Here is a 26,725-nt window from a genome sequence, read left to right as displayed (position 1 = left end):
ATGGCGGGCCGCGGGGGCTGCCGGCGCGGGAGGGAGCAGCTGGAGCTGGAGCGGCTGGGCGAGGCGGCGCGGGCCGGCTCCTGCCCGCCGTCGCCGCCGCTCTCCGCCTGCTCGCGGCAGGCCTGGAGCCGGGACAACCCGGGCTTCGAACCCGAGGAGGAGGGGGCGACGGCGACGGCGACGGCGACGGCGGCGGCGGCGGCGGCGGGGCCGGTGCTGGAGATGGACGTGGAGTGGGGCAGCCCCGCGGCCGGCGCTTCGTCGTCGTTGGGCAGCGGCGCGGCGGGTCAGGGCGGCGGCGGGCGGCGGCAGCAGCGGCGGCTCCCTGCAGGGCGCGGCGGGGCAGAGGGGATGAGCCGCCACCAAGTGCCGGCCGACGGCGCCGCACCCCACCGAGCGGCCTGGGCCAAGCGGCTGGCGCGGCGGCTGCGAGGTGAGAGCCTCTGCCCCCCTCCCCTCAACTTCCCTGGCCGGGGCTCTCCTGCCGGAGCGGGGCTTCCAGTCGCTGGGCTCCTAGCTCGGCTGCCTTTTCCTCCAGTCTGTTGTCGAGAGGAACTTTTATGAGTTGTTTGTAGTCCTTTTGCCTTTTCTTCCACTCGCACCTCTGCTGCCTGCCCTCTTTTTTTTCCTGCCCATGTTCTTTTCCTATTTCCCATCTGCCTATCCGTGCTTGCTCCTGTCTGTGTCCCCTCCTCTTAATGTACATCCTTATTCTGATATTTGTCCTGGTTATGCCCCCCAGCACACACAAATGCACGTGTATCTCTTGCCTTCCTTCCTTCTGGACCATAGAGCTCTCTGCCCCCCAGGTCTTAGTCCTGGCTGCTTTCAGTGCAGGAGACTCTCCTGAGTAGTTTTTGGATACTTGTGACTTTTCTGATCAGGTCTTTGGAGAGTTGGAGCAGAACACTTGTCTTTCTCTTTTTTTCAGCATTCTCTGTCCTATAGAAGAAGCGGTTAGGATGGCATTCGTGCTTAGAGTGGGGTTGTTGAGAGGGTGTTTTATTCGATTTTGCTTTTCTACGATATTGTACAGTGCCTTGGAGCTGCCCTTGATTGCTGAGAGCTGTCTGTTGTGCACAACTGGTGACCAGGGACATAGGTTGAAGCATAAGTGGGAGCACATCAGATGAGCATTTGGACCGTTGTTCTAAGCTTACTGTGTTAAATCTGTGCTGAGCTGGCCCTGTATGGGGTTGATTTGACACAACAGAGAAAATGGTGGATGGGGACTTCTTTGGATTCAAGGTTGTGGGAGCACATGTGAGAAACCCCACTTCCTTTTCAGAGAAGCTTAAAATGTAGCATCAAATTGTGAAGATATTAAACGCGGGATTTGTTTAAGTGTCAGACAAAATCTTTATCGTTATAAAGCTGCAGGAAAAGTAAACCATGTTTAGAAAATAATGTTTCTTCTAAAATGTGAATTTTCTGAAGTGATAGATAGTACTGTTACTGGCTGGCACAGGGTCAGCAGAGGTGTCAAAACGAACTTGATTTTAAGCAGGTACTTGTAAACTAGGCTATTGTATGTCCTGTATGTCTTCACTCTGATTTTCATGTGCATTCAAAAATCACTTGCTAAAATGATTTCACTATCTTCAGCTGTCTTGCACCAAAATAAATCCCTCTTGATCATTACAGTGTTTTACTTGGATGCAAGTCAGACTTGCAGAGATTACGGAATAAAGCATGTTTTCTTTTCAGCAGATTTTATTGGGAGAGTGTTCAATGAAATAAGTCACTTCATAACAAGAGGCCAGAATGGCCAGGAAAAAATATCAATGATAGTTACGTGTTATGCGTGAGCTGGCACTGCTCTGTTTTGAGCCCTCAGTGGTGTGTTTAGTTGACTGCTGCTGAGATGTAAATTCCTAGGAAAGGAGCTGCTTCACATGGAGAAGGTTAAGTCCTTTCCTTTTATAAAAATTCTTATCTAATAAACTGTTCAGATGCTCCCTTCATAATAGTTCTTGCAGAGAAAGAACCTCCTGCATACACTTTTAACTGTGGTGAAAAATATTGGTGTTTGAATGTGAGGTGAGTGTGAGAGTGGTGTTGTCGTGACATGGCGTAACTTGCTACTGTTTTATCTCCATCATGGTTTCTGCAGTAATACTCAAAATGGATTATCCACACTGGGACTGATTTTGGTGCTGGTTTCTGATCCATTTTGAACCTGAAGGCAGAGCTTAATAACATGTTATTTGTGTAAGGTCATAGTATTCGCAGATGGAAAGAAGGTCCATCAGACACTTTTGGGGGTTGTTTTTTTTTTTTTTTTAGGGTTGATTTTGGGTGGAGGAAGGTTGCTTAATATTATGCTTTTTTCTAGCTTTTTTTTTTTTGCTTTTAAGCCTATATATATATTTTCACCTCATTCAGCTGAGCAAGGAGCTGAACCAAGAGGAATTGGCTCTTGGTGAAGCTGCATGCTGTGTTGGGCAGAATGAGTGCAGCAGAGCCTTTAGTGGCATCAGCATCAGGCAGATGTTGCCAGAGAAGATGTTCTGGCCCTGCTTCGATAGATGGATCCCTTGCTTGTCTTGCTGCCTAAAAGCAGTGTATGGTGGGCTAGAATAACCAGTTTAGGAGCTGATGCGCATCCATAGCTTGAACTTTTAATTTCAGCTTTCAGGCTTAAAGATCAGGACCACTTTTGACATGGTAACATTATGCATCCTTTCGACTGGTGTGGTTCTCTCTACACTACTGCGTGTGAGTCTATTAAGTGTGCGCTGTGTGGAGAATGATGCAAAGTTACATGTTCTTGTGGTGCAAGAAAACAAAAAGAAATATTTTCAATAATGGCTGTGGACCAAGCTGCCTCTTGCTGTTCAAGACAGTCAGTGTACACTGGTAGTATTCTATTTTTAACTGTAAAATGAAAAGACTTGGGTTCATGTTCTAGGAATGTTCAGAGTGGATTTATCCCTGTGGTTACTATTCACAGTTTCTGTTGATTTCTGACCTGCTTACATTTAGTGTTTATAGGCAAGCAGAGCTAAACTTACTGTAATAGGCGGATCCTTTTTTCTGGCTCTTTCATGAGAATTTTGCCATTAATTCATAGGCACAGTAAATGGCTAGGTGTGAATTTTGTGCTGTGGAGGTACTGCAGGGTGCTGTACTTGTCTGCTGCATAGGTAACTAATGTTCTCTGAAGAATGCGATTGCTGCAGGCTACACAGCAAAAGGGCTGATTTCAAGCCTGAAGTTAATATAGGGCACTAGAAGGATTGCTGAGGTTTTAATACTGGAAAGAGCACTCAGTAGTTCTTTTGACTAGATGGATAACCATGAGGATCTTTTAAGACTAGAAAATGGCATGCTCAGTACTCAGTTTTATTTCAATATGACTAGAGGAAAGTTGGCATAGATTTACTTAACAAAATGCCATTTCTCTAGACAGTACTCAACAGGAGGGATTAATCCTTTGGATATCAAAAGTGGTAGTGTTACCATGGCTAAATAAGTTGCCATTCATCCACTGAGGGATATTGAATGACAGCTTACACTTTTCTTGCTGTCAGTTGTGAAATAAAAATGCAGAGTATTTAAGGTAACGGATTTTGGTAATTGCAACTATTGGGGAGACTGTAACTGCAGTTACTAAGTGAATACAAAGTCAGTTACTTCAGGCTATCTGTATTTTAGGTTCTTCTCTTTGTGGATTCTTTTCAGATTCTAGTGTGAGTCTCTGTGAAGTAGCTTTAGGCCCTCTAGTTTTGTAGATCTCTTCAGCAAACATCCCAGATGCTGATGGGAGAGGAGGGAATGAATATTCAGCTCTGTTAAGAAGAAAGTCATCAAAAGTTTTGACAGTTAAGAGCAAAGTCTGTTTCCAGAGCCAGGCTGGAAACTTAATCTGCCCCTTAGAGCTGTCACCTGGTCACTCATGTGCATCAATACTCAGGAGTGTACGTGGGATCTTTTGTGAAAGATTTTCTTAGTTATTGTTAAACGGAAGTATCAAATCTCATTTCCAGTCACTCATTAATTGTTAATGTTCACAAAGAATGCATTATACTTTTACTGAGTTGAACTAGTGCAGGCTCCGATTGTACCTTACCAACAAATGTAAACTAAGGATTTTGAGACTGTGTTTTGTCATTCTTCTGGGACAAAGCATCTTTGCCTGCGGGTCACTTTTCTCTCCTTCCTCCAGCCCCATTCTTTGCCCAGCATCTGAATTTCTGTGGGGGCAGAACTGTTAGTGATATGTATCTTGACTTCAGCACTTTCAGAACTTAAGACTTTTGCATAAATCTCAATGACTTTATCAGCATTCTCTACCTTATAAACTTGGCTTTATGATTATGTAGGTGTATATATAATGTATTTGTTCTTACATATACTATGTGTGTATATATGTATATAACATTTTATGTATGTGTAAAGAGAAAGATTTTAAATTGTTATGTTACCTAACAGGCTAGACTTCTTATTGTAAGATCTGGGGTTTTTTATTTGCATTTGATCATCGTTTTTTGACAACTCTTCTGAGTTCGTATACTCTTTGGGTAAGCCGTTTGTGCTACAGAATGTGTATGAGAGAATTGTTATTTGCAGATTTGTTTGATAAATGAAAGAGTACCTAGGTTATGTCAAAAAGTTGATGAATAAAAATTTATATAAGGAACGAATGGAAAATGATTAATCAAAGCTGGAAACGAAATGGTTTTGGTGCTCGCAGTAGATGTCAAATCCAGCACTGCTTACCACCACTAATCATGATGAATCTAAACCAATATTCTGGTAAGACAAAAAGGGGAGTACATATCTTCTAAAAAAGTAGCAAGTAACGAAAGTTTCAAGCTAGCTGACGGGCAAATCCAAAGTTCTTTTAACACAAAGATCATTATATGATCTCTGGTGCTGGGTTTGGTGGTTTTGTTTGTTTGTGTTTACTTCACATCTAACTTTCTGTTCCTTGCTGATTGACTCCTAACAAGTCTAATATGACAGAATTCGAGCTTGCAAGCTAGCTGCTCACCACATTTCTTATTGGTGAGTAATGTGCTGAGAGCCAGGACTCGTCTCTTGCCAGCTTAGCTCACTGGCTTTTTCAGCCTTTTCTTCCTCTCTTCCGTAATGTTTTCCTGCCTTATTATGAGGGTTGCTAGTGCAACATAGTTCTGTGTTAGAAGCTCAATTTGTTGAGTTCTTTATTATTAGTGAGTCTGTAAATGTTCTTGGTTTTGTGTTTCTGTCTTCAAGAATGACCTAATGGTGAGGATTTGGCATTCTGTGTAGTAAAGTTGCAGTCTTTATCTGTAAATTTTCAGACTCTGCCTTAAAGAACCGCTTTGAAAAAGCTCTCTTATTTTGGGGACTGACACTAGTGAAGGTTGTAAGTTACTAATTAAGGCATGTGAACAGAGATTAATGCTAAGACTATTACTGCATTCTGTGCCTATGCAAGAGAAGCTTCCTGGTTGACTTTGTGGTTAGGTCACGACTTAAAAATGTGGTAGCTGAAGGGCTTCTAAAAAAATCTGACCCTTTTTTTGGGGGTGTGGTTTTTGTTTTTTGGGTTTTTGTTTTTTTGTTTGTTTGTGTTTTTTTGTTGTTGTTTTGTTGTTTGTTTGTTTTTTTCTGAATACAGCTCCTATTTACAGGTAGAGGGAAGAGCTTCCTTATTCCCATCTCTTTGTTAGCAAATGAAGTTCTACAGCAGGCAAGTTAGCCCTTTGTATGTCTTATTCTGACAGCAGTCCTTGCAAAGCAACTGAACTCTTGTTTTGTTGTCAGCTTTATAATGTGTTTTGGCTATTCCTTGTTGCTGTTCCATTTGACTTCAAAGTACTGTGGTGTGTTTGATGGTTCAAAGATTATTTTTTTTCCTAGGGAATTTGATGCTACTTCATTTCCATCTACCAAGAACTTAAAGGATGTTTTAAAAGGTTGGCCATTTAAAATACCTGAAAAGGAAAAGGGTGGAAATTTGGTGCGCTTCTCTAAGAGTGAATTTTTATTTTTATATGCTTTCTCTCCCACCACAAACTAAGGTCAAATCGCCTAGCTTGGTTTAGGCTTAAATGAAGAGAAGTTTCTTGAAGGTAGCAGTTCTGGTCTGAGATCAGCAGCTGTTCCCAGCTTTTTTCTGGTCTGTATTAGGCACAGGAAATAAGTATGGTCATTACTAACTGCTTTCTGTTCTCAGGTAGTTGTTTCTTTTAGAGAGTCCATTTACAAGATCCTTTTGCTTTCCTGTTACCCTTTTGGAACGGATCACCAAAGTTCAATAACTTCTCTTATTCTGTCTTCTTGAGAACGTCAAGTATAATACGAAGCTAGTAACAGGCGGCAGTAGTTCACCTAGTGCACTTGCACGGTTTGACAGCTAGGCGGCGGTTGCTCATTTAGGCTGCTGCTAATGTTGCAATGATAACTATGTTGTGTAGGGAAAGAAATCATGTAGAAATACTCACCAAGATCCCTGCTGTGTCTCTGTTGGACATGCCTTGCCTATTTAGGAGAGGAAAGTTGTGATTTGATTTCTTTAAAAATATGTTTGACTGACATATCCTCCTTTCAGGTTGAAAGTTAGTTAAGACTACTAATAAAGGTTTGGTACTGGATATACATTTTCATTCATCTCAATGCTTTTCATATTTTAAAAAGCCCAAAACACTGCATTTCTTGAATGAGGGCTATCTCTGCATGTCTTTGTATTGTTGTATCTGTTTTCATACCATGTGGTTTTAAGTGACAGCACTTCTGGCAAATCTTCAGCAGATTCTGTTAGAGTTCTGCTGAGCTGTTACTAAATTATTATGGTATCTCATGAATAGCTAATACTAACTTAGGCCCCGTTCAGCCTATGGAAGAGTGCTGGACAACAGGATGACCATGAGCCAGCAATGTGCCCTGGTGGCCAAGAAGGCCAATGGCGTCCTGGGGGGCATCAAGAAGCGTGTGGCCAGCAGGTCGAGGGAGGTTATCCTCCCCCTCTGCTCTGCCCTGGTGAGTCCATTGTGTTTAGTTCTGGGTTCCCTGGTTCAAGAAGGACAGGGAACTGCTGGAGAGGGTCCAGCAAAGGGCTTCAAAGATGATTAGGGGATTGGAACATCTCTCTTATGAGGAAAGGCTGAGGGACTTGGGTCTTTTTAGTCTGGAGAAGAGAAGACTGAGGGGGGATCTTATCAATGCTTATAAATACTTAAAGGGAGAGTGCCAGTAGGATGGGAACAGTCTTTTTTCAGTGGTGCCCAGTGATAGGACAAGAGGTAACGGGCACAAGCTTGAACATAGGAAGTTCCATCTAAACGCGAGGAGGAACTTCTTTACTTTGAGGGTGGCAGAGCACTGGAACAGGCTGCCCAGGGAGGTTGTGGAGCCTCCCACACTGGAGACATTCAAAACCCACCTGGATGCCATCCTATGCAACCTGCTGTAGGTGACCCTTCTCTGTCAGGGGGGTTGGACTAGATGATCTCCAGAGGTCCCTTCCAACCCTGACAATTCTGTGAAGAATAAGTTGTTCTTACTTGCACTTAGATCAGTTTAAAATCCATAGAAGAACCTGTAGCAGACACAACATAGGTTAAAAAGCCACTTAACGTATTATGTCATGTGTGTATCTAGTATCAGACGTGTGTACATCGTTATGTATGTTTTCCTTTTAAGGTCTATGGGGGACAAGACTCATGGAAGAAAACAACACCAGCAGAGAGCGATATCTGAAAAGTGTTTTACGGGAATTGGTTACGTACATGATTTTCCTTGTGGTCTTGTGTGTCTGTAAGTACTGTGCAGCTTTTAATGCATAGTTCTATAGTATCTATTGGCTGTCTGTGATTCCAGAATGAAAGTTGTTTCAGTGATGTGGCAGAAATATTAATGGGCAGGCATGTAGACAAATACTTGGAATTAAATCTTTCTCTTGTTTCTGCGCATGGATTGTTGCTTGAGATTGAAAATACTGCAACTTTCTGTGACTTAACAAGTGTTGAACACTTAAGCAGGGTGATAATATATTTATTCTTTGTTTTTAGGGAGCATTTTTTTAATGTAGTATCACATTGCAGTGTAATGTTTCTCCTGTGCATTTTTAAATCACTGAACAGAACTGTTAAATGTGAAGAGTAGGAGTTACTCATCTAGTAAAAAAAAAATAAATTAAATCACTGAGTTTCCAATTTATCACCAAGTTTATGTACAGAGCATTCTAAGAATAAAAGTTCTTGATAGTGGTTAGAAAGGCAGAGATAATGCTAGCTGCGTGGCTTAATTATCTGATAATCTGTGTTTGCATGATTCTGGATGTTTTAAACACATTTGCAGCCTATATATACTCAAGTGTATATGGATCACAGCTGGAGACTTGCATGATTTAAGTGGGTCATTTGTTTTGTTGTGTATGATATATGAAGTATCATAACACTATAAAACACAGAAAAGAGTAACAGTCAACCTACTTTTTAAAAAAATTATTATTTTATTTTATTTGGCTTTTAAGTAGGTGACTGCTTTAAGGTAGGTGCTCTAGAATCAACACTGAAGATGATATTAGCAGATTCTACTAAATACAGGCTTAGAACAGAAGTGAGGAGCTTGATGGATCTCCAACCTCATACACAACAATATTATTGGACCCAAACGGAGTTTAAGAAAGCAGTCTGAACTGAATTTGTGGTTCTTTTCTCAGGGTGAAGGACCTTAGTGGTGGAGCATTGATAGTACAGGATATTTATCACAGGCCCCACACAGCAGCATGAACAGTAGTGACCAGTATAACGTATCGGTTCTGAGAGCGGTTGTCTTTTCTGGCCTTGGGAACTTGAAGCCCTTATACAGTTCTATTTCTAGGGTTTTTTAAGTTAATAGTCAAAACAAGGCATGTTCATGTATTTGCATAAAAATTAGCAAGATAATGCAAAATACAACTTACTATGGATTTGTGAAATAGATGTTTTATTTGGTTACTAGGGAGAATAACAACAGAAACTATGCATTAAGTTAATCTTTGGAAAGCTGATGCATTTCAAGCCTCAAATTTATAGTGTGGGCAGTTCTGTTCTAAATGCCTGAAATGTCAGTGACACTTAAGTTGCCCTTTATGATCAGTTGTAACAGAACAAGGTGATGTTTTTATTATTTGTGAGAGAGAATCCTAGAGTGGAAAAGAAAATGCAAAACTACATTGGTAGATTGGCTCTGTGAGAGCAAGTCTGCCCTGCTTGTCTGGAGTAGAATTACTTAAAAAAAAAAAACAAAAAAAAAAACAAAAAAAAAAACCTCAAACTTTATACCATTGACACAACCGGTTTGGTGGTGTTCTGCAAGCATGGTTATATACTAAATATAATGTTTTTTTCCTTCCTGAGTTCTTTAAGAATGCTTACTGCAAGTTTATGGAAAAAGTAGTGTAAGACTGCTTGTGGCTGGTATGACGTACCACCAGGAGACGTCACCGGTGAGGGACGTGAAACTAAAATAAAGTGAAATTGGTTTCAGCAGGAAAAATTTGACTACGGGCTGTTAACAATATGTTTTTCTATAAGGAAAAAAAAATTGTTAATAGAATAAATGAAAAGTGTAGTGTGTTAAATATCTACAGATATTGCTAACTCAATAGTATTTTTTTTTTTTAAGTACTATCCTGTTTAATTTCAACATGTAAGCAAAAACTATGGGACAGACTGGTCTATGGCTTGGCAAGCCCTAGGAGAGAGCTTTCCTAGAAGCAGGCTAAATGCTATGGGCGTTTCTTGTACTCTTGTATTTTTGAGAGTACAGATTTAGAGAGAATCCAGCTATTGCATAGTCCTGTGATACAACCTGGTCTAGTGGGAGGTGTCCCTGCCTATGGCAGGGGGGTTGGAACTCGATGATCTTCAAGGTTCTTTCCAACCTAAACCGTTCTATGATTCCATGCGCCATAGCGGAAGTCTATTAAAAGTAGTTCTCCAGTTGCTAAAGAAAACTACATTTTCTTCCCTGTGATAAAATATTTTTATAAATTTGTCAAAACTGATGGAGATTGTTCAGTGTAGACTTAATCTTTCAGGCTTCTCTGAGTCTTAGCTATAAAACGATTTTAAGTATTTATAGGCAGTAACAGCATCAGTGCCAGAGACTGTTCTCCCAAGCCATCTTGGATTTGTACATAATTTTATAATTTATGCTCTGTGGTCCTCAGTCAAATGCTTGGCCCAGTGTGAGGAAAAGAAGTAACACAAAGTCATGTATTTTCTGTGGGGAGATTCTCTTAGAAGCACTGCATGTCTTGGGTGGAGTTTTGTTGTCTAACTGTGGGTGGCTAATGTCATTCACAGTGCCCTGCAATATTCTGGTTGACCATCATTATCTGCTCAAGCAGGGCATATTTCTCCTGAGGTTTTGTGCCATTCGTGCCTGCCTTCTATGGATACCTTGGATAGCACAAGTCACCTGAAAAGGCATCAGCTGCCTCTCTTCAGCCTGCTGAATTGTGTCTTTGTTTTTCTTGAAGTTAGCTTTTGTAGAAGCACGAATAATAGAATGAGGTGTTGGAAAGAGAACTGAGTATTTTAAACTGATTGATCACTGCTTTTCGTATTTTAATCACAGTTGACAGGCAAATGCTGCTTTGTATAGATTTTGTTTTGTTCTGAAGCTTAAACTTTTCAGTGCAAAATCTATACAAATACAACCTGATGTATTCAAACCAAAACATGCAAAATACTCTTTCTCTTTTTCTTTTGTTTTTTTTCTTCTCCTTGTTTTTCTTTCCCCAACCCCTTTACCTCTCACTACTTGCCAAATCTTTTGCAGTGACTTATGGGACAGTGAGTTCCAGTATGTACTATTACACAAGGGTTATGTCGCAGCTCTTTCTGGAAACACCTGTATCAAAAATGGAAAAAACTGATTTCAAAACTTTGTCCACTATGGATGACTTCTGGAAGGTAATCTAAAAACAATTTTCTGTCTCTCTGTTGCAGTGATTCGCTTGTGTCCTGTCACAGCCTGTAAATTTAACCTGCAGGATCTTTTTTCTAATGCGGTAGGGGTTGTGCATGAAGATCTGTGTGGACAATGTCAAAGCTATGGAACAAAGTAGGCCTTTAATATGTGCAAGTTTAGAACCCAGGTTATGCTAGTGGGGCAGGGTAGGGCAAGGTTGCAGAATGTCTTTGGAGGATAGGTAACAGTAAGGCCTTGTGTCAGAAAAATTATCAACTGCAATTTTAACACATCCATGGAATGAAGACCTATAAAACCAGCACTGGCAACATGCAAGCTAAAATTCTGTCTTCTTCCTCAGTTCACAGAAGGCCCTTTGCTAGATGGTCTTTACTGGGAGATGTGGTACAACAACAAAACCATGGCAGAAAACAAAAGCTTCATTTATTATGAGAACCTGCTCCTAGGGGTGCCTCGCATTCGGCAGCTGAAAGTGAGAAATGGTTCATGCTCTATACCTGAGGATTTAAAGGATGAAATCAAAGACTGCTATGATGTCTATTCTGTAGCTAATGAAGATACTGCTCCTTTTGGACTACGGAATGGAACAGCGTATGTAGTATTCCTGTAGACGCTTTGCCCCCCTGGCCCTGACCTTGGTTATGCTGAATTATACAATAAGTCAGTTGGCCAAGACAACTCTGCATTTGCTGTGTGTTCTGTCTGTAAGGCCAGGTAAATCCAGAGCAGCTGCCAGTTCTGCTCATGGAGAAACCTTACCGAACTTGGAGAGGACTGTGCTCTTACTCCACGGGAGTTTAGGTGCTGTCATTGTGCCTTTGGTAGCTGTTTGCTTGGGAGACACACTGTAGTCTGAGTGCAGAACTGCAACTCATGAGCGCCTGTTCTGTAATTCCAGATTGTATTACTTCAGTGGGTTTCACCAAGTTGTCTTCCCTGGCTAAAAATAGGAATAGCACTGCCTCTCTTGGAGGACGATGTGTGAGGTGAACTGTAAAAGGTTTTGGAGATGGAACATAACTATGTAATTGCCAATTTTGTTTCTTTCCCTGAGGATAGAAATTCTGTGTGAGTGGATTGATGTGTTCTCTTTTCACAATTAATATACTTGTGACCCATCTTTCTATCTTGATTTTGTTGTGTTAGTCAAAGGAACTTTGTAAGATTTTTCTCCAGGGTACATTAAAACTTTCTACAAGTACCTCTTAAATTAAAGCAGCTTTAAGTAACTGATAGGGTGGTTTTGGTCAGGTTTTGTTGGTGTCTGTTTTGTTAATTGTTAGTTGAAAGTGGAAAGACTAATGTGCTGTGTTTCACTTCTGAACTAGTTGGACGTACACCAATGAGAAGGATTTGAATGGGAGCAGCCACTGGGGCTTGATTGCCACATACAGTGGGGCTGGTTATTACCAAGACCTCTCAAGGACCAGAGAAGTAACAGCTGTGCAGATCGCTAGCCTTAAGAAGAACTTGTGGCTGGACAGAGGGACCAGAGCAGCTTTCATTGATTTCTCCGTATACAATGCAAACATCAACCTATTCTGTGTGGTCAGGTATGAACAGAACTATGACAGTGTTCAAATTGCACAGTGTAGGTTGTAGACTTGCGGTTTTCTTGTGATTGCTTTGTTTTGAGGACATGGGTAAGCGTATGTTTTATATAAAGGAGACAGGCAGCCGAAGTGGCATGCTTCCCTGTCAAAGAAGTGGGACTCCACATGGCAGCTGCATTCACCATCTGGAGGCAGTTCTGACATTCCTGATGCCATAATACAGTTTGCAGGTGCAGTTTGCAGGTGACTTCTCTAGAGAGTTGGCTTATTAAAGTGAATACATGCATATACAACATCAGTCTTCAGTTTAGACAGCATGAAACAGATGCAGATGAAGACAGGTCTTTCTGTTTTCTCACTGTTCGTGAAGCGCTTTGGGTTTTAGTCAAAATTCAGAGTGTCCAGGTTTATGCTTTCTGTTCTGTGTAGTGTCTTCTCTGAATCATATGTGGGCTTTTGCATGTTTCCATTATTTAAATAATTATGTAAATAAACCCATGTATCTTTTGGTAGTGCTTTTCATCATCGCTGTGTAAATGAAATTTTTTTTCTTTGCCTTTTTTTAAATGCAGGTTGTTAGTGGAGTTTCCAGCGACTGGAGGCCTTGTTACATCTTGGCAGTTTCAGCCAGTGAGGCTGATTCACTACATCTCCACTTTTGATTTTTTCCTGGCAGCCTGTGAAATGGCATTTTGTCTTTTTGTTCTTTATTATATGGTGGAAGAGATCTTAGAAATTCACATTCATAGACTGCATTACTTCAGAAGTCTCTGGAATTGCCTTGATATCCTTATCATTGTGGTAAGTAATCTTTATAACAAGGCTAAAATTGCTTTCTGAAATGCGCTTTGTGGGAGATGTTAATGACTCAGTAGTCATTAACAGTAGTAGTGTGGTTTTAAGGGATAGGGCCATCATTAGGAAGGATACTTAAAGACTATTGGGCTATTCAGTCTGAATAAGACAATTTTAGTCTGTGTTGTAATGTTGGTGTGTTTTGCAAATTCGCTAGCTCTGTCTTTGGTGGTTTCAGCCTTCATGTCCTGGTGAAAAGTTAGAGTACTTGTCCAGTATGCTTTTTTTTTTTTTTTTTTTTGTCTATAACGGCATGGCCATTATGTGAGGTAACAAACTCACCTTCATTTCTCTTCTACATATCTGATACAGACTGTTGCAGCAGCTTTCAAGTAAGAAAATTGTCTGCTTTAAGGCAGTGATTTGCATTTGGAGGAGTGGGACTGGGATTTGAATATGTCTGCAAAGAACCACAGACACTTAATGTGGTATTAAAATACTCACCAGCTAATGCCAAGTTTGAAAAAGTGTCTCAGAATTGTAGAGTGCTAGCAGCTGTCAGGGCTGCTTTCTTTAAGTGGACAGTGTTGCACATGAGTAATCTTGGTGTAGCAGAAAATCTGAGCTTTGAATTTACAGCTACATAATATAATTCTCCCTTGACTTATAACAAGCTGTGCTTACCAAAAGTATACAAAGCCAGCAATGCTGAAACAGTTCCAGTCCCACACTCGTTTTGTATCTTCAGGCTTGGACGAATCAAAGGTTTGAGTCTTGAAGTTAGTGTCTGTGATCTAGAGAAATCATACTTGCGTCACAGTGCTTTGGAAATGAAGGACCATTTAGGAGGATTTTTACATGAACTGTGTGCCGTTTGTTATACTTAACGGCAAGGGCGGGAATAAGGTACTTTGCTGTTACAGTCAGTGAAATGTTTTAATGTAAAATTTGTGTAAAATTCAGTTCACACAATGGGTCAAAATTCTATGTTTATACCTAGTCTGAGGGACATTGTTTAAATTTAGAGGTTTGTACTTTATGACTCTGTATACATGATGAAATATTCACTTATAAAAAGTACGTTTGCAGAGATTGAAGCAAGAACCTTACCTGTATGGTAAAACTACAGCTTTTCTACTGTTGCTTGTTCTGGGCAATACTGGTCAGTCTGTATTGCAGAGAAACTCTAGTACCTCTTTGGCTACTGCTGTCTTTCTGCTCTCCTTATCTTTAATCTTTTTCACCTTTGTCTTTTTGAGTTGTCATCTTTCTTTCCTTATATTTCCTTCTCTGACAGCTTCATTTTTCTGAACCCGCTTCGCTTCACTGTCATCTTGTTCTTCAGCTGTGGCAAGGAAGAGATTGTTAAATCTTCTTATTCCCAGGCTATTTGTCTGTAGTCTGGTTTTGTTGTGAAATGCATTTTCTTAGACATCCAGAAATTCTAGTTTCGATCCTATCTCAAATAGCAGCCACCAGGCTGTTAGAGTACTCTAGAGTGAAAGGTGGTGAAACCTGGCCCCCTCCAGCTCCTGCAACTGCGTGGTCCTAATCACTAGTGGGAATCAGTGACCAGCGGGGTTTACCCTGAAGGATTGTGAGAAGCTTGTATCAGTGATTTTTTTTTTTTTTTTTTTTTTTTTTTTTTTTTAAACCCACCCCCCCAGTGGCTCTGTGCAATCCCTAGCTGTTACTTTCCTGTTTGAAACTTCAGCTTTGTAGTCAGGACACCTTGAAAATAATATATTTGCTTTTACTTAAGGATCACTCTGTGGTAGCACCATAAATAACGTGAAGTTCCTCGTATCTTAACTTTATCTGACGTATGTGGCTAAAACAAGTTGTTTTAAAACCCTAATCACCTTTTGTAAATTTGTATCTTTCTTTTGTACTCAGCTCTCTGTAGTAGCTATAGGAATTAGCATCTATAGGACATCAACTGTTGATATGCTCCTGAAGAAGCTGCTAGAAGATCAGAACTCATTCCCCAATTTTGAACCTTTGGCATATTGGCAAATACAGTTCAACAACATTGCTGCAGTCACTGTGTTTTTTGTCTGGATTAAGGTAATTCCAAGACACACATCCTTGTTCTAACACTAGAATGTAAGCAGTATTCTGAGTTTTGATGTTTAGTTATGTTTCTGCTAAAACTGATCACACAAGAAAGTCAGAGCACAGGGGTAACTTCTTGCAGATTAAAAGCAAGATTGTAACTTGCCACTGGTTTAGTCAGCCCTTGTTTAAGTCTAGAAGATGGAGGCAGTACTAGTGCCTTGTCACAGCAGACACATAAAAAAATGTTTTTATTATTCCTGAATTGATAAGTCAGTAATTCTTAGTGGGTACTGCTTTTTCCTAGCCTGGTTTAACTGTGCCCATTTTATCCATTCAAAACTTCTGCATTGTTAGAAGGGTTGGTGAAGCTAGTCCAATTCATTTGAAAACAAGATATATTACTTCAGTTAACTTCTTTCTTTTACTGCCTCCTTTCTACTGATAGTTCTTTTCATGTCCATACTCATTTTCCTGTCCTCTGTATGTATAGTTGTAGAGGAACATTTAGTTAATAAACTGTCTAATGGGGGGAAAAATGTAAGATCAACGATAAGTGAATTTCCACTCTGATACTCCAAACTGATACTTAGGTGTATCAAGCAAGTTAACTAATCTCTTACTGGTTTATAAGACAACGTTGCGACTTCGTAGTTAGTATCTTCTTTAAAGAGAAAGATAAATAAATAGGCTTTTGGAAGCATTTCCATAACACTGCTCTGAAGCCAGGGTGCCAAATAGAAGAGTGAAAAAACCAAACAAATGTACAACCCCACACCCAAACAAGAAGTTGGCATTCTCACAGAATTTTCTTCATGTTTCAAGCCTTAGTGTTTTTAGGAAGTGATGTATTTCTAAATGTAAATTAACTGACTTTGTCTCCAGTCAAATTCAGTAAGACATGTCATTTGTAAAAGTTTGTAGAGCGATTGTGTTAAGGAATTTTTGTTTTCCTTATCTTTACAGTTGTTTTTTTTCTTTTAACAGCTTTTCAAATTTGTTAACTTCAACAGAACAATGAGTCAGTTATCCACTACCATGTCTCGCTGTGTCAAAGATGTCGTTGGCTTTGCTATTATGTTTTTTATTATTTTCTTAGCATATGCTCAGTTGGCCTATCTGGTCTTTGGCACTCAAATTGATGACTTCAGCACTTTCCAGGACTGCATGTAAGTACAAGAATAAAAAATGCAGAGAATTTTTCAGTACACTGGTAAATGGATTTGGTTGCTTCGTCAGAGACCAAACAAGTCCTATGACATCCATCTAAACAGATAAGCTGCAGACATATCGCTGTTGATGTAGCTCAGTAGCATATGCTTTTTTTTGATAACGTTTTTAGTTCAAAAGTAGTCTTTGCTGTGAGATTAAAAATATACTATAGTTAGATCAGTGAGCTAAAAATGTCAGGTTTTGATTGGTGGAAGTGACATGGGGTTTATAACAATTGGTCACGTTCCTAGACAAAGCAGTAACTTTCTCTTCAGCAGCTGAATGATTGTGTGCTTACTTATGTTTGTGATGCTTACTGACATATTGTATGCATAATAATGCTGTGTTCCTGATAATATGTGTAGTTGGTTGACTCACAAATGGTATGTATTTTAGCCAACTAGTAAATTTGTAAGTATCTGGTGGAATGCAGGAGAGAGATAGGACTTAAGGTTGTTAATCAGTTTTTCTTGTATTGATTTGATACAACATAACCCGATTCTAACTGAGGTAATTGTGAAGTTGTTCAATTATCGATTTTCCCCTGGCCGCTTACAGTGGGGCAGTGTTGCAAAAAGTTTCTTGTAGAGAAGTGGAGGAACTTGAAGCATGCTGATGGTGCTGTGTAGTGCCAAGTCTCTTGCAGTCTTGGCACTTCACAGGCAGCTTTAGAGGGAGAGGGGCTGGGGTAGTACGTATGTGAGAGGCAGAAGGGATAGGAGAGGGATGGGAGTGGGTCTTAAACCTTCACAATGTTAATCATTGGTTTGCTCTGCTTCTTGTTGCCCCCATTATCAGTTCTGACCGTAAGCCAGAAGTAACCACCCTAGTTTTGTTCTGTGTGTGTGGCATCTGACTGCAGGTTTGGTTATCCCTGGAGATGGGCTTGAGGAATTGGCTATTGCAGTGCTTGATAAAGTATTATGGGAGTGCAGAGCACTCTGCTGCCCATCAGTTAAACTGTTAGGGTATAATAGATTGAGAATTCTTGCACAGCTCCAAAAGTGGTGTTTTTCAACTCCTGGATGTGTTTTGTTTTTTAAGATATACTCAGTTCCGCATCATTTTGGGAGACTTCAACTTCACAGAGGTTGAAGAAGCTAATCGAATTTTGGGACCAGTTTATTTCACTACATTTGTGTTCTTTATGTTCTTCATTCTTTTGGTATGTACGCCTTTGTTTATGTGGGGTGGGTAGGTGGCTGGTTTTGCATCTCTTGTTCTTTGATTTCTACTGTTACTTGGGGCTTTTTTTTTTATAATAGTGAGCGTGCAGTCCGTGTAGGAGCCTGACTGTTATATGACTGGCACTATGCTCATTTTTTTCTTCATTTAAAATAGGTTTGCTTTGTATATTTGCTGTCATTTCCATATAGTGCTCCACATTGTGTTTTTTTTTTAATTTATATTGTTTTATTATTATAAAGAATTTTTTATTTCTAAAATCTGAATAGTGCCTGGTTAGCATACACAGCAAGCCCCTTATCTTCTTGGTGAAAAGTAGCTGTACTGTTCCATACAGGCTCCTGGTTTATAAAGTGTTCTAATGTGTGACTGGCTGTGTTTATAACAGCCTAGTTGATGCATGCAACACACAGCTTGTCTGCTAGAAGAGCCTAATTCATCAGCAGTGCAGCAGCTTTTGCAGGTTTGTCTGCAAAGGCCTCTTTTCTATCATCTTCCTTCTTCAGGGCAGAGTTGAGCCCTGTCTTTCTCACCTTCCCAGTGCAAATTACCTGTACGCTTTTTGACAAATAGTATTATAAAAAGCTTAGCTTATCTGAGGGGCAGTACGTAGACGTGATTATCTCAAAAATAAATTCAAACAGTGACTATACTGTGAAGGAGTACTTATCTTTTGTGTATTCTCTGTTAATACTACTATTGAATTCATATTGCAGTCTTACTAATAATTTATATAACACAGTGGAGGGAGGAGACTTCTCTTTTCTAAAAGTAGGAGAAAAAGTAAATTAATTTTTATGCACCCTGGTATCTTCTACCTGGATGTAGTTTTCAGTTAGTTTGGTACCAACATTATAGTAATTCTGTTTCTGATGATATCACCAGACAGAAGCTGTTATGTGAGCAAGAAATCACGGAATCACGGAATTTTCAGAGTTGGAAGGGGCCTCTAGAGATCATCTAGTCCAACTCCCCTGCTAAAGCAGGATTGCCTAGAGCACATTACTCAGGACTGCATCCAGGAGGGTCTTGAAAATCTCCAGAGAAGGGGACTCCACAACCTCCCTGGGCAGCCTGTTCCAGTGCTCTGTCACCCTCACTCTAAAGAAGTTTTTCCGTGTATTTGAACGAAACTTCCTGTGTTCTCACTTGTGCCCATTTCCCCTCGTCCTGTCACTGGGAACCATTGAAAAGAGCCTGGCTCCATCCTCCTTCAACCCACCCTTTAGATACTTGTACGCCATAATAAGGTCTCCCCTCAGCCTTCTCTTCTCCAGGCTAAAGAGTCCCAGCTCTCTCAGCCTTTCCTCATAAGGGAGATGCTCCAATCCCTTAATCATCTTAGTTGCTCTTTGCTGGACTCGCTCCAGCAGTTCCCTGTCCGATTATTCCCCAAACTGTGTGGTTTTTTGTGATTTGATAAAGGGGGCAAGCATTAAAGCAGGATTTTACTAACCTTAAAACAGTACAGCAGTCCTGTATAATCATAACTTCTAGAGTTATTTAATGACCCTTGTACTTAATGAAGCTTTTTATTATTCTTTGACATGAGGAGAAATGGCATTCAGATATTATTTGTGAGAGAAGACTTCATCTTAGCTATTCACTAGTAAGAAAGTGGAGAATTCAGTGAGATGGACCTATAGTCAATTGGAAAATAACATATGGGTCACTCTGGCCAAAGCAGCACATGATGCGGGTTTCATATTTGTTTTGTAGCACCTCACAAAATCCAGATGTGCACAGGCTGGTGTCCAGCAAGGGAAAGAAATATTTTTTTCGAAGGGGTAGCAGAAAAGCACTGGAGTGTGAGGGCAGAGTAGGTTATCCAGAATACTCGCTATGATTTGTGTGCTTATTAATGTCTGCGTATCCTGTCATTTGGCTAGAATGAAATGTTGCTGTAAGTTCCTTAAGATCAGTCTGAGACCTGGAAACTAAGTTAGGGAAATGGGCAGAAAGCACCAACTCTTAGTGTTGGGCAGCTGAAAGCAAAATAGACAGTAGTCAAGTTACCTCTTATTTCTCTGATGTTGGGCAAGAATACGTAAAGGTAAAGCATTGGAAGATTGTTCTCCTAAAGCATTTTTTTTAAGTCCATGAGGAAATAGAAGTTAACACTGCCTTTCTGCATGAGTGACACATTGAACGTGCCAGTAAATTGAGTAATTCTTTTTGAACTTAAAGTCCAGCTTGCAATTTAGTCATGTTTACTCCATGTTCAGCAGGACCCTTTCAGCAATGACAGCATGGCTCAAGTAAATTATATGCTTGGCACAGGGTTAGTGAGACTAATTTCTTCTCTTTTGTCTGAACAAGTGACTGAACCCTACATGCCGAGTGTCTGATTTTTAAGCTTTTTTGGTTTTATCTTTAGTCTGAAATGCAAGCAGAGCTGTAACTATATAAGAATTTCATGCTTGTGCTGATTATTACAGGATGAATAGTTAACTTGATTCCTCAGGCATTTTTGTTGCCAGCTCTGTTGCCTAGATTAATTCACAGTTGTTATCTCTGTACGTTTGGCCCTACAGGTAGAAGGCCAAACTTAAACATAAAATGTTAAACAGACATGGTTTATTTGCACTGCTGTGTGTAGGCATGAACCCTCTCTGGAAAGTAGTTCTCCAGTCGTGTTAGTAACCAGTAGTCTTGATTAAAAGTTGCTATACTGCAGTGCATCGTATTTCAGTATCTCAAGCTCTTGATGTTAGTGCTTATTAAACAGCCCACTATTTTCTCCTGGCCCTTTTTTAAAAACATCATGTATAGGTCTGCACATGAAGGTCATAAGACTAGTAGGGCTCGGACTTGTTGAAATTTTCAAGTGGGCTTTTTCATCTCTCTCATGAACAGAACATGTTTTTGGCCATTATCAATGATACGTACTCCGAAGTCAAATCGGATATGGCACAACAGAAGGCAGAAATGGAACTGTCTGACCTTATCAGAAAGGTAAAAGTAACGTTTTATTTGTTTGACACCTCATTGCTCACATCTGAACATAAAATGCTATATAAACCATACAAAGTAAAGCTGACAGCACCTCATGAAAATACACATCTCAATTAAAATAAATGGATCTGAGCTGAGTGTAAATTAAATAAGTGAAAAAGTATTTTAGTAATCTGAGACTTTGTATTGAATGATCAGCCTGCTGAATACGACGTCTGTCTAGGTACATACAGAAATATTGAACTGATGAAGCTAAACTGTGATTTGGTTTGGTCACAGAATTCAGAATTACCTCATTTCAGGCAATAAGATGAGGCAAGCCTTGGATAACACGGTAGGAGCCAGAAAGTTGTACCTGTTTTGTCAGCATTATTTAAAACTGTAACTTAGCTGTCAGTAACTGCAAAAGGTGTCTTACTGGGACAAAATACTCCATTCCTACTGACCTGCAGTGCAAATTAAATGATGAAAGCCTTACCTCTAACTGCGAAGGTATTTGTGTGTTGCCCATTTAAACGCTGAAATAAAAAATTGGTAAACTGGAGGAAAAGAGATTCTTGCAGGGCTTTTGAAACACACTGAATGATAGCGTATGCTAGCTGATTTTTGTAATCAAAAAAGTTATTGGAAATCAAGTGTTAATATTTCATGACAAGTAAAACTTGAAATTCCACTTTTTCCTTTAGGGCTACAACAAAGCCATGATTAAACTTAAATTGAAGAAAACTACTGTTGATGACATTTCAGAAAGTCTGAGACAAGGTGGGGGAAAACTAAATTTTGATGAACTCCGGCAAGATCTAAAAGGGTAAGGAAGCAGTTACTTCTTATCTTGAATAGTATCCCCAGAGACAAGTGATGTTAAGTCTTTGATGCAAGTTCCTCTCACTTCTGTGATGTAGCAAGAGTATGCTAATATGAATAAAGATAACACAGTAGAGTACTTTTCTTTTGGTTACTGGATAACAAAGCATGTCCTTTTCCTCTGTCTGGTGGGCTGTTCATGGAAACAGATGTGTACAGGTAAACAGTCTTTGCATATAGGTCTGTGGGCATTGCACAAAGGAAAATTCAAGCTTGTAACATGGGACTGTGGATGAAGAGGCAAGAGTGGGAAAAGAACGGTCAGTTTGAGGTGGAAGAGAAGTCTTAAACTGAGGAGGTCTGCTGAGCTCTGGCCCCTGGAGTCTGCACTATGGCTGGTGTTGCTGCAGTGAGCTGGCATCCCACATCAGAGCAAGAATTTGGTGCTCTGGGGCCCAGCCTCCTTGAGTTGCTGTGTTGTGGGGGAGGAAGGGTCTGAGGAAGCAGAGATCTAAGGCCTTTGAGGAAACAGCAATGTGTCTATCGGAGCCGCTGCAGGAGTGTTTGAACAGGCAGGAGCCCAAGGAAAGGGAACAAATCAAGGAGATGCAAAAGGGTTGTGTGTGAAGGAGCAGGGTGCAGTCTAGGGGAGATTTGTGCTATTAACTAATGAAAGGTGAGGGCTGAGCTTTTTGTTACCAGTGTTGTGAATTTATAAGCAGCACTGGATTCAGTTGTGTCTTTGGCTTGGGGATTAAAGTCTGTTCAGAGTGACATGTTTTTTTTAATACTTGAAGTTTGTTCAGCATCTGAAAAATGGAAAGTAAGGGAACTGTTTTTACTGCCCTTTTCAGGAAGGGGCACACAGATGCAGAGATTGAAGCAATATTTACCAAATACGACCAGGATGGAGACCAGGAATTGACAGAGCACGAACATCAGCAGATGAGAGATGACCTGGAGAAAGAGAGGGTGAGCTCAGCGTTAGGAGTGACATGCCACCAGGATCATCTGCCAGTCTTCTCCCTGTGCTGGTTTGCTGCCCCACAAGAATCCTCTTGTTTCCCTTCACATTTGCTTTCATCCCTGGCTGTCTGAGCAGAACTGTAAAAAGGCAAAGGGGAGCAGATGGAGGGCAAGAGATCTTAGACCTTGACACCCCAATCCCTCATGTACAGGTGAAATTCTTTACATCTTCTGTGGCTTGTGTTTTCACAAAGGAGGATCTGGACCTGGATAGGAGCTCTCTGCCACGACCTCTGAGCAGCCGCAGCTTCCCTAGGAGCTTGGATGACTCCGAGGAGGATGAGGATGAAGACAGTGGACACAGCTCCAGGAGGAGGGGCAGCAGCTCCAGTGGGGTTTCCTATGAAGAGTTCCAAGTGTAAGTTTATCCTTCTGAGGGGGATGAGTCTGTGTGGTGGAGTCTTTTTTTTTTTTTTTTTTTTTTTTTTTTTTTCTTGTGGGTTTTCTTCGTTCTGTTATGTCTCTCCTATAACTCTGAATATTAATCAAATTATTCATAAAAGTAAGTGTTATGTTGTTAAGGTGCTTCAGTCACTCCTTTTAGTAGCTTTCAAGTAATATCTGAACTGGAAGTACTTTAGAGAGGCTCATGGGAATCAGTTAGAAAACAAAAAATAAAAAAAAATCCCTATCCTTAAAATCTCATCATTGAAAAGACAGAGAAAATACTCATGCTACAATAATAAAAGAAGACTTTTCTGTTGTTTTTTTTTTTTTAGTAGTAAAATTTTGAGGTTGTTTTAGGTTCAGTGAGAACTTCAGCGGTTGGTTTTAGTATGATTGTTACTTGTGAGTGTGTATTTTGTCTAAAATTATAGATCTCACAGAATCACAGAATCTCCATATTAATTAACTATAAGAACAGTAGCTGAACAAAGAATTTGAGTAACTAGAACCAACAAATTTTGATGAGGATGCCCTGAAAACAGGGAAAAGAGAGTGGATTGTGTACTTTGTTTCCCATCTGCTTTACCCCTTCTTGGTCTTGTGTACCTTGTCCCTTCCTGGACAGCAGGAGTCATTTGTGGAAAGTCAGATGCGTGCTTGAATTAAAATGTTGTCTCATCCTTATCTGCTTTGTGTGTTGACATGCTAGAATGATACTGACTCAGAAATGTCAGTCACTGAAGCTCACACTTGTTGCCCTCAGACTCATGAGGCGGGTTGATCGCATGGAGCATTCTATCGGCAGTATTGTTTCCAAGATTGATGCGGTTATTGTGAAGCTCGAAGCGATGGAGAGAGCCAAACTAAAAAGAAGAGATGTGTTGGGAAGACTGTTAGATGGAGTGACAGAGGTAAGAAACCCACCTTCTCCTGTCTAGTGACAACCTGCATGGCTTGCTTACTGTTGGCACTTCTTCCCACTGCTTGGCTTGGGGAAGGTTGAAGGAGTGGTGGTAAAGATAAGGTGGGTGCTTTGGCAGTGGCCAAGTGATTTCAGTTTTGTGTTAGGAAAACATGAAATTCAAAACAGGAAAAGTTAGTGACCTGATGCAAGTTTCAGATATGACAAGCCATCTTTATGGCAGGCTTGTGTCATGCTGAGGCAACAAAGCAAAACCCCTGAACTGGACAGCAGTGGTGTTCGGTAGTTGAAGCAGCTGAAGCATCTCGTTTATCCCTTGGAGTCCATTGGGATTAATACAAAGCTTTTTATGGACTAGTCTGTTAAAATCTGGGGGATCCAGCCCAGCAGGCCTGTGCAGCCTGCTCTTCTCCCATATTGCTTCTGGGGCTGCGTGTGGTGGGTGGAAGCGGGTCACTTCTGTCACCAGGGTTATCTAGCTCCTGTCACCTCCCCTCCCACCTTCTCTTTCTTGAGGGCCCTTTGGAAGTGGCCAGCGGGACAAATGTGTTATTTCTGTGGATGCTAAAACCTGTCAGCTTCCTGATGGAGCTAGAACAGGGCTGTTAAGGGGTGGGCAAGATGGACTGCGTTGGTGGGTTATGTAGGTCAGGCTTGCAGCTACCCTGTCACAGATATGGTGTTCCTGGCTGTTACTGTTGTTATAGCCAATAATGCTTGATTCTTGAGATGAAGCTTCCTTGTGGGTGTGCTCTCAGTATATTTTACATTTCTGGACATGGATTTAAATATTAGAAACTGTAGCACAAATTTTTCTTTCATAAGTGAAGGTGACAACCTGGGCATTACCTCACTGGAAAGAGGAGAACTTACTGCAGTAGGTGTGTTTCTCCACTAGCCTATGGAAATACTTGAATGGTGTAATAATTTCCCATGTTTGTATAGGGTTTTTGCTTAGACTGCAGTTGGAAAGCTGTGCTTCCAGCTTGTGTCTTTTAATCTGTTTAGGATGAAAGACTGGGTCGTGACAATGAAATCCACAGGGAACAAATGGAGCGACTTGTGCGAGAGGAGTTGGAGCGATGGGAATCGGATGATACAGCATCCCAAATGAGCCATCGGTTGGGAACACCCCTTGGACTGAATGGCCAACCTCGTTCAAGGAACTCTCGGCCATCTTCCTCCCAGTCAGATGGTATCGATGGGGGAGGAGGAAATGGGGGGAATAACGTCCATATGTAGGATTAACTTTGTAGGTGATCCTAAATATTTCAGGGCAGTATTAAGCCAGCAAATACACTACTCCACTGTTTCCCATCATGAGGTGATCATCCTGATCAGACTGCTAAGGACAATTTTCACTGGTGGGCAAAAGCAAATATGCTCTTCATAAGGCATTTTCAGACCTACGTAAGCTATGTGCCACGTTCAAGTTACCAACAGTGAGACTGTCAGCCTTGGAAACAAAAATGCAGGAAACAGAATGGAAACCAGGTGTGACAAAATCTACCTGGACAGAATTTTGGTTCCATACATGTATTATGGGGAATGCTTTCATGAGGGCAGCAAGCTTCAGACAAAATAATGTGCTGTGGCTAAAACACTTAAATGAAAGGCTGCAAGTTTTCTGTTTTCTATGGGAAAATATGATTTTTAAAAGCCTTGATTTAAAGTTTTTGGACCTTAGAAACCTTCCTGAGGAAGGCTTTTCTGTGTTTAATTGGCATTTCTGACTTTAAACAAACAGACCAAAAAAATAGGAGCTGTACACATGGCCAGCTGGTGTGCAAGGAAAATAGAAAATACAGTATGAAGCAGTTTAAATATACATAGCCTTGCCTTTCTATCCAAAATGTGTAGTGTGTTGGTATGTGACGTGATTTACAACTTCAACTTTGAGGCATGCTAACTAATTACTTGTGTAACATGTAATTGATGTTGGGTCTCTAGGGTCAAGGACTACCTAAATCCTAAGACAGTATTTAAATGATCATGTGCTTACAATCAATGACTCTTGCCAAATGACCCAACTTGATTTATCCAGCCAGCAGCTGGAACCTTTCTGAGAATACCTTGTGTTAAGGTTTGTGCCTGTGGCCTGGAAAGCATGTGGCACTCTGAGGCTTATGGCAGCAGGGACTGGGGACTGTGCAGAAGTGATCTAGTGGTCATCTGTTGGTGAGGCAGGGCCTTCCTGAAGGGAACGAAAGCAAAACTAAACCTATCACTATGGGTTTTAAATAGATTTCCTGTAAAAAGGTATCTTTCAAAATGTAAATTCAATCACACGGTTCATCTTTTATTTGTAGTATATGATTATTATGAAAATGTTTGCATTCATAGCTGTATTTGTTGAGGTGTATTTCTGTAACGTGTCGTTACTTAATAACAAACTTCATCTTGAAGTGCAGTAAGTTTTCATGGGGTACCCATGTGTGTTGACAATGGGCCTTGCAGTAAGTGCATAGCCACTTGACAAATGTTACAAACATTTTATTATTTCATTTTTCAACTTTAGATTATAATATCATTTGTCACTTATTACAAAGATAAAGTTTTTGCATAATAATGTACAGTGTTTGGTCTTATTAGGAAGCTGTTAATTATGCAAGTCTACAATGATCAAGAATTTATTGATCTGTAAAACCGAGCACTTTACTTCCTAATAAACATTTTATATAATCTATAAAGCAAACATTGCGCCATGCACTTGGTTTGTTTATAATGGAACGTTAAGAATCCTACATTTTTTTTCATGTGTGTTACTTCTCTCTCATACTGTATTCTCAGGTTACCTAATAATGTAAAAAGGGAGTCCAGGGTGTAAATGAACAGAGAGGACTGGGCTGATCCTACTGCGTCATTACCCAAACAGTACTTTTTTAACACTTTATTTCACGTTTGTGTTTGTGCAGAT

General features: G+C 40.4%; 1 protein-coding gene across 1 annotated transcript; it reads left to right on the top strand.

Annotated features, from left to right (window-relative positions):
• PKD2 (polycystin 2, transient receptor potential cation channel) lies at window positions 1–26,497 on the top strand (the record flags this gene model as incomplete). The annotated part of the gene is made up of 15 exons (XM_082482459.1): window positions 1–433; window positions 7,633–7,746; window positions 10,762–10,895; window positions 11,255–11,505; window positions 12,243–12,467; window positions 13,040–13,268; window positions 15,159–15,329; window positions 16,305–16,486; window positions 17,574–17,694; window positions 20,571–20,669; window positions 21,356–21,477; window positions 22,328–22,445; window positions 22,694–22,857; window positions 23,650–23,797; window positions 24,817–26,497. 15 exons carry the CDS (start codon window positions 1–3, stop codon window positions 25,048–25,050), a joined length of 2,745 nt encoding a protein of 914 aa, XP_082338585.1. The 3' UTR covers window positions 25,051–26,497.
• Window positions 26,498–26,725: the final 228 nt, after the last annotated feature.

The sequence above is a fragment of the Vanellus vanellus genome (genome assembly GCF_965231255.1).
Source record: "Vanellus vanellus genome assembly, chromosome: 4".
NCBI classification, from domain to species: Eukaryota; Metazoa; Chordata; class Aves; order Charadriiformes; family Charadriidae; genus Vanellus; species Vanellus vanellus.
Note: the sequence above shows the minus strand (reverse complement) of the source record. Positions and strands in the feature narration are given on the sequence as shown.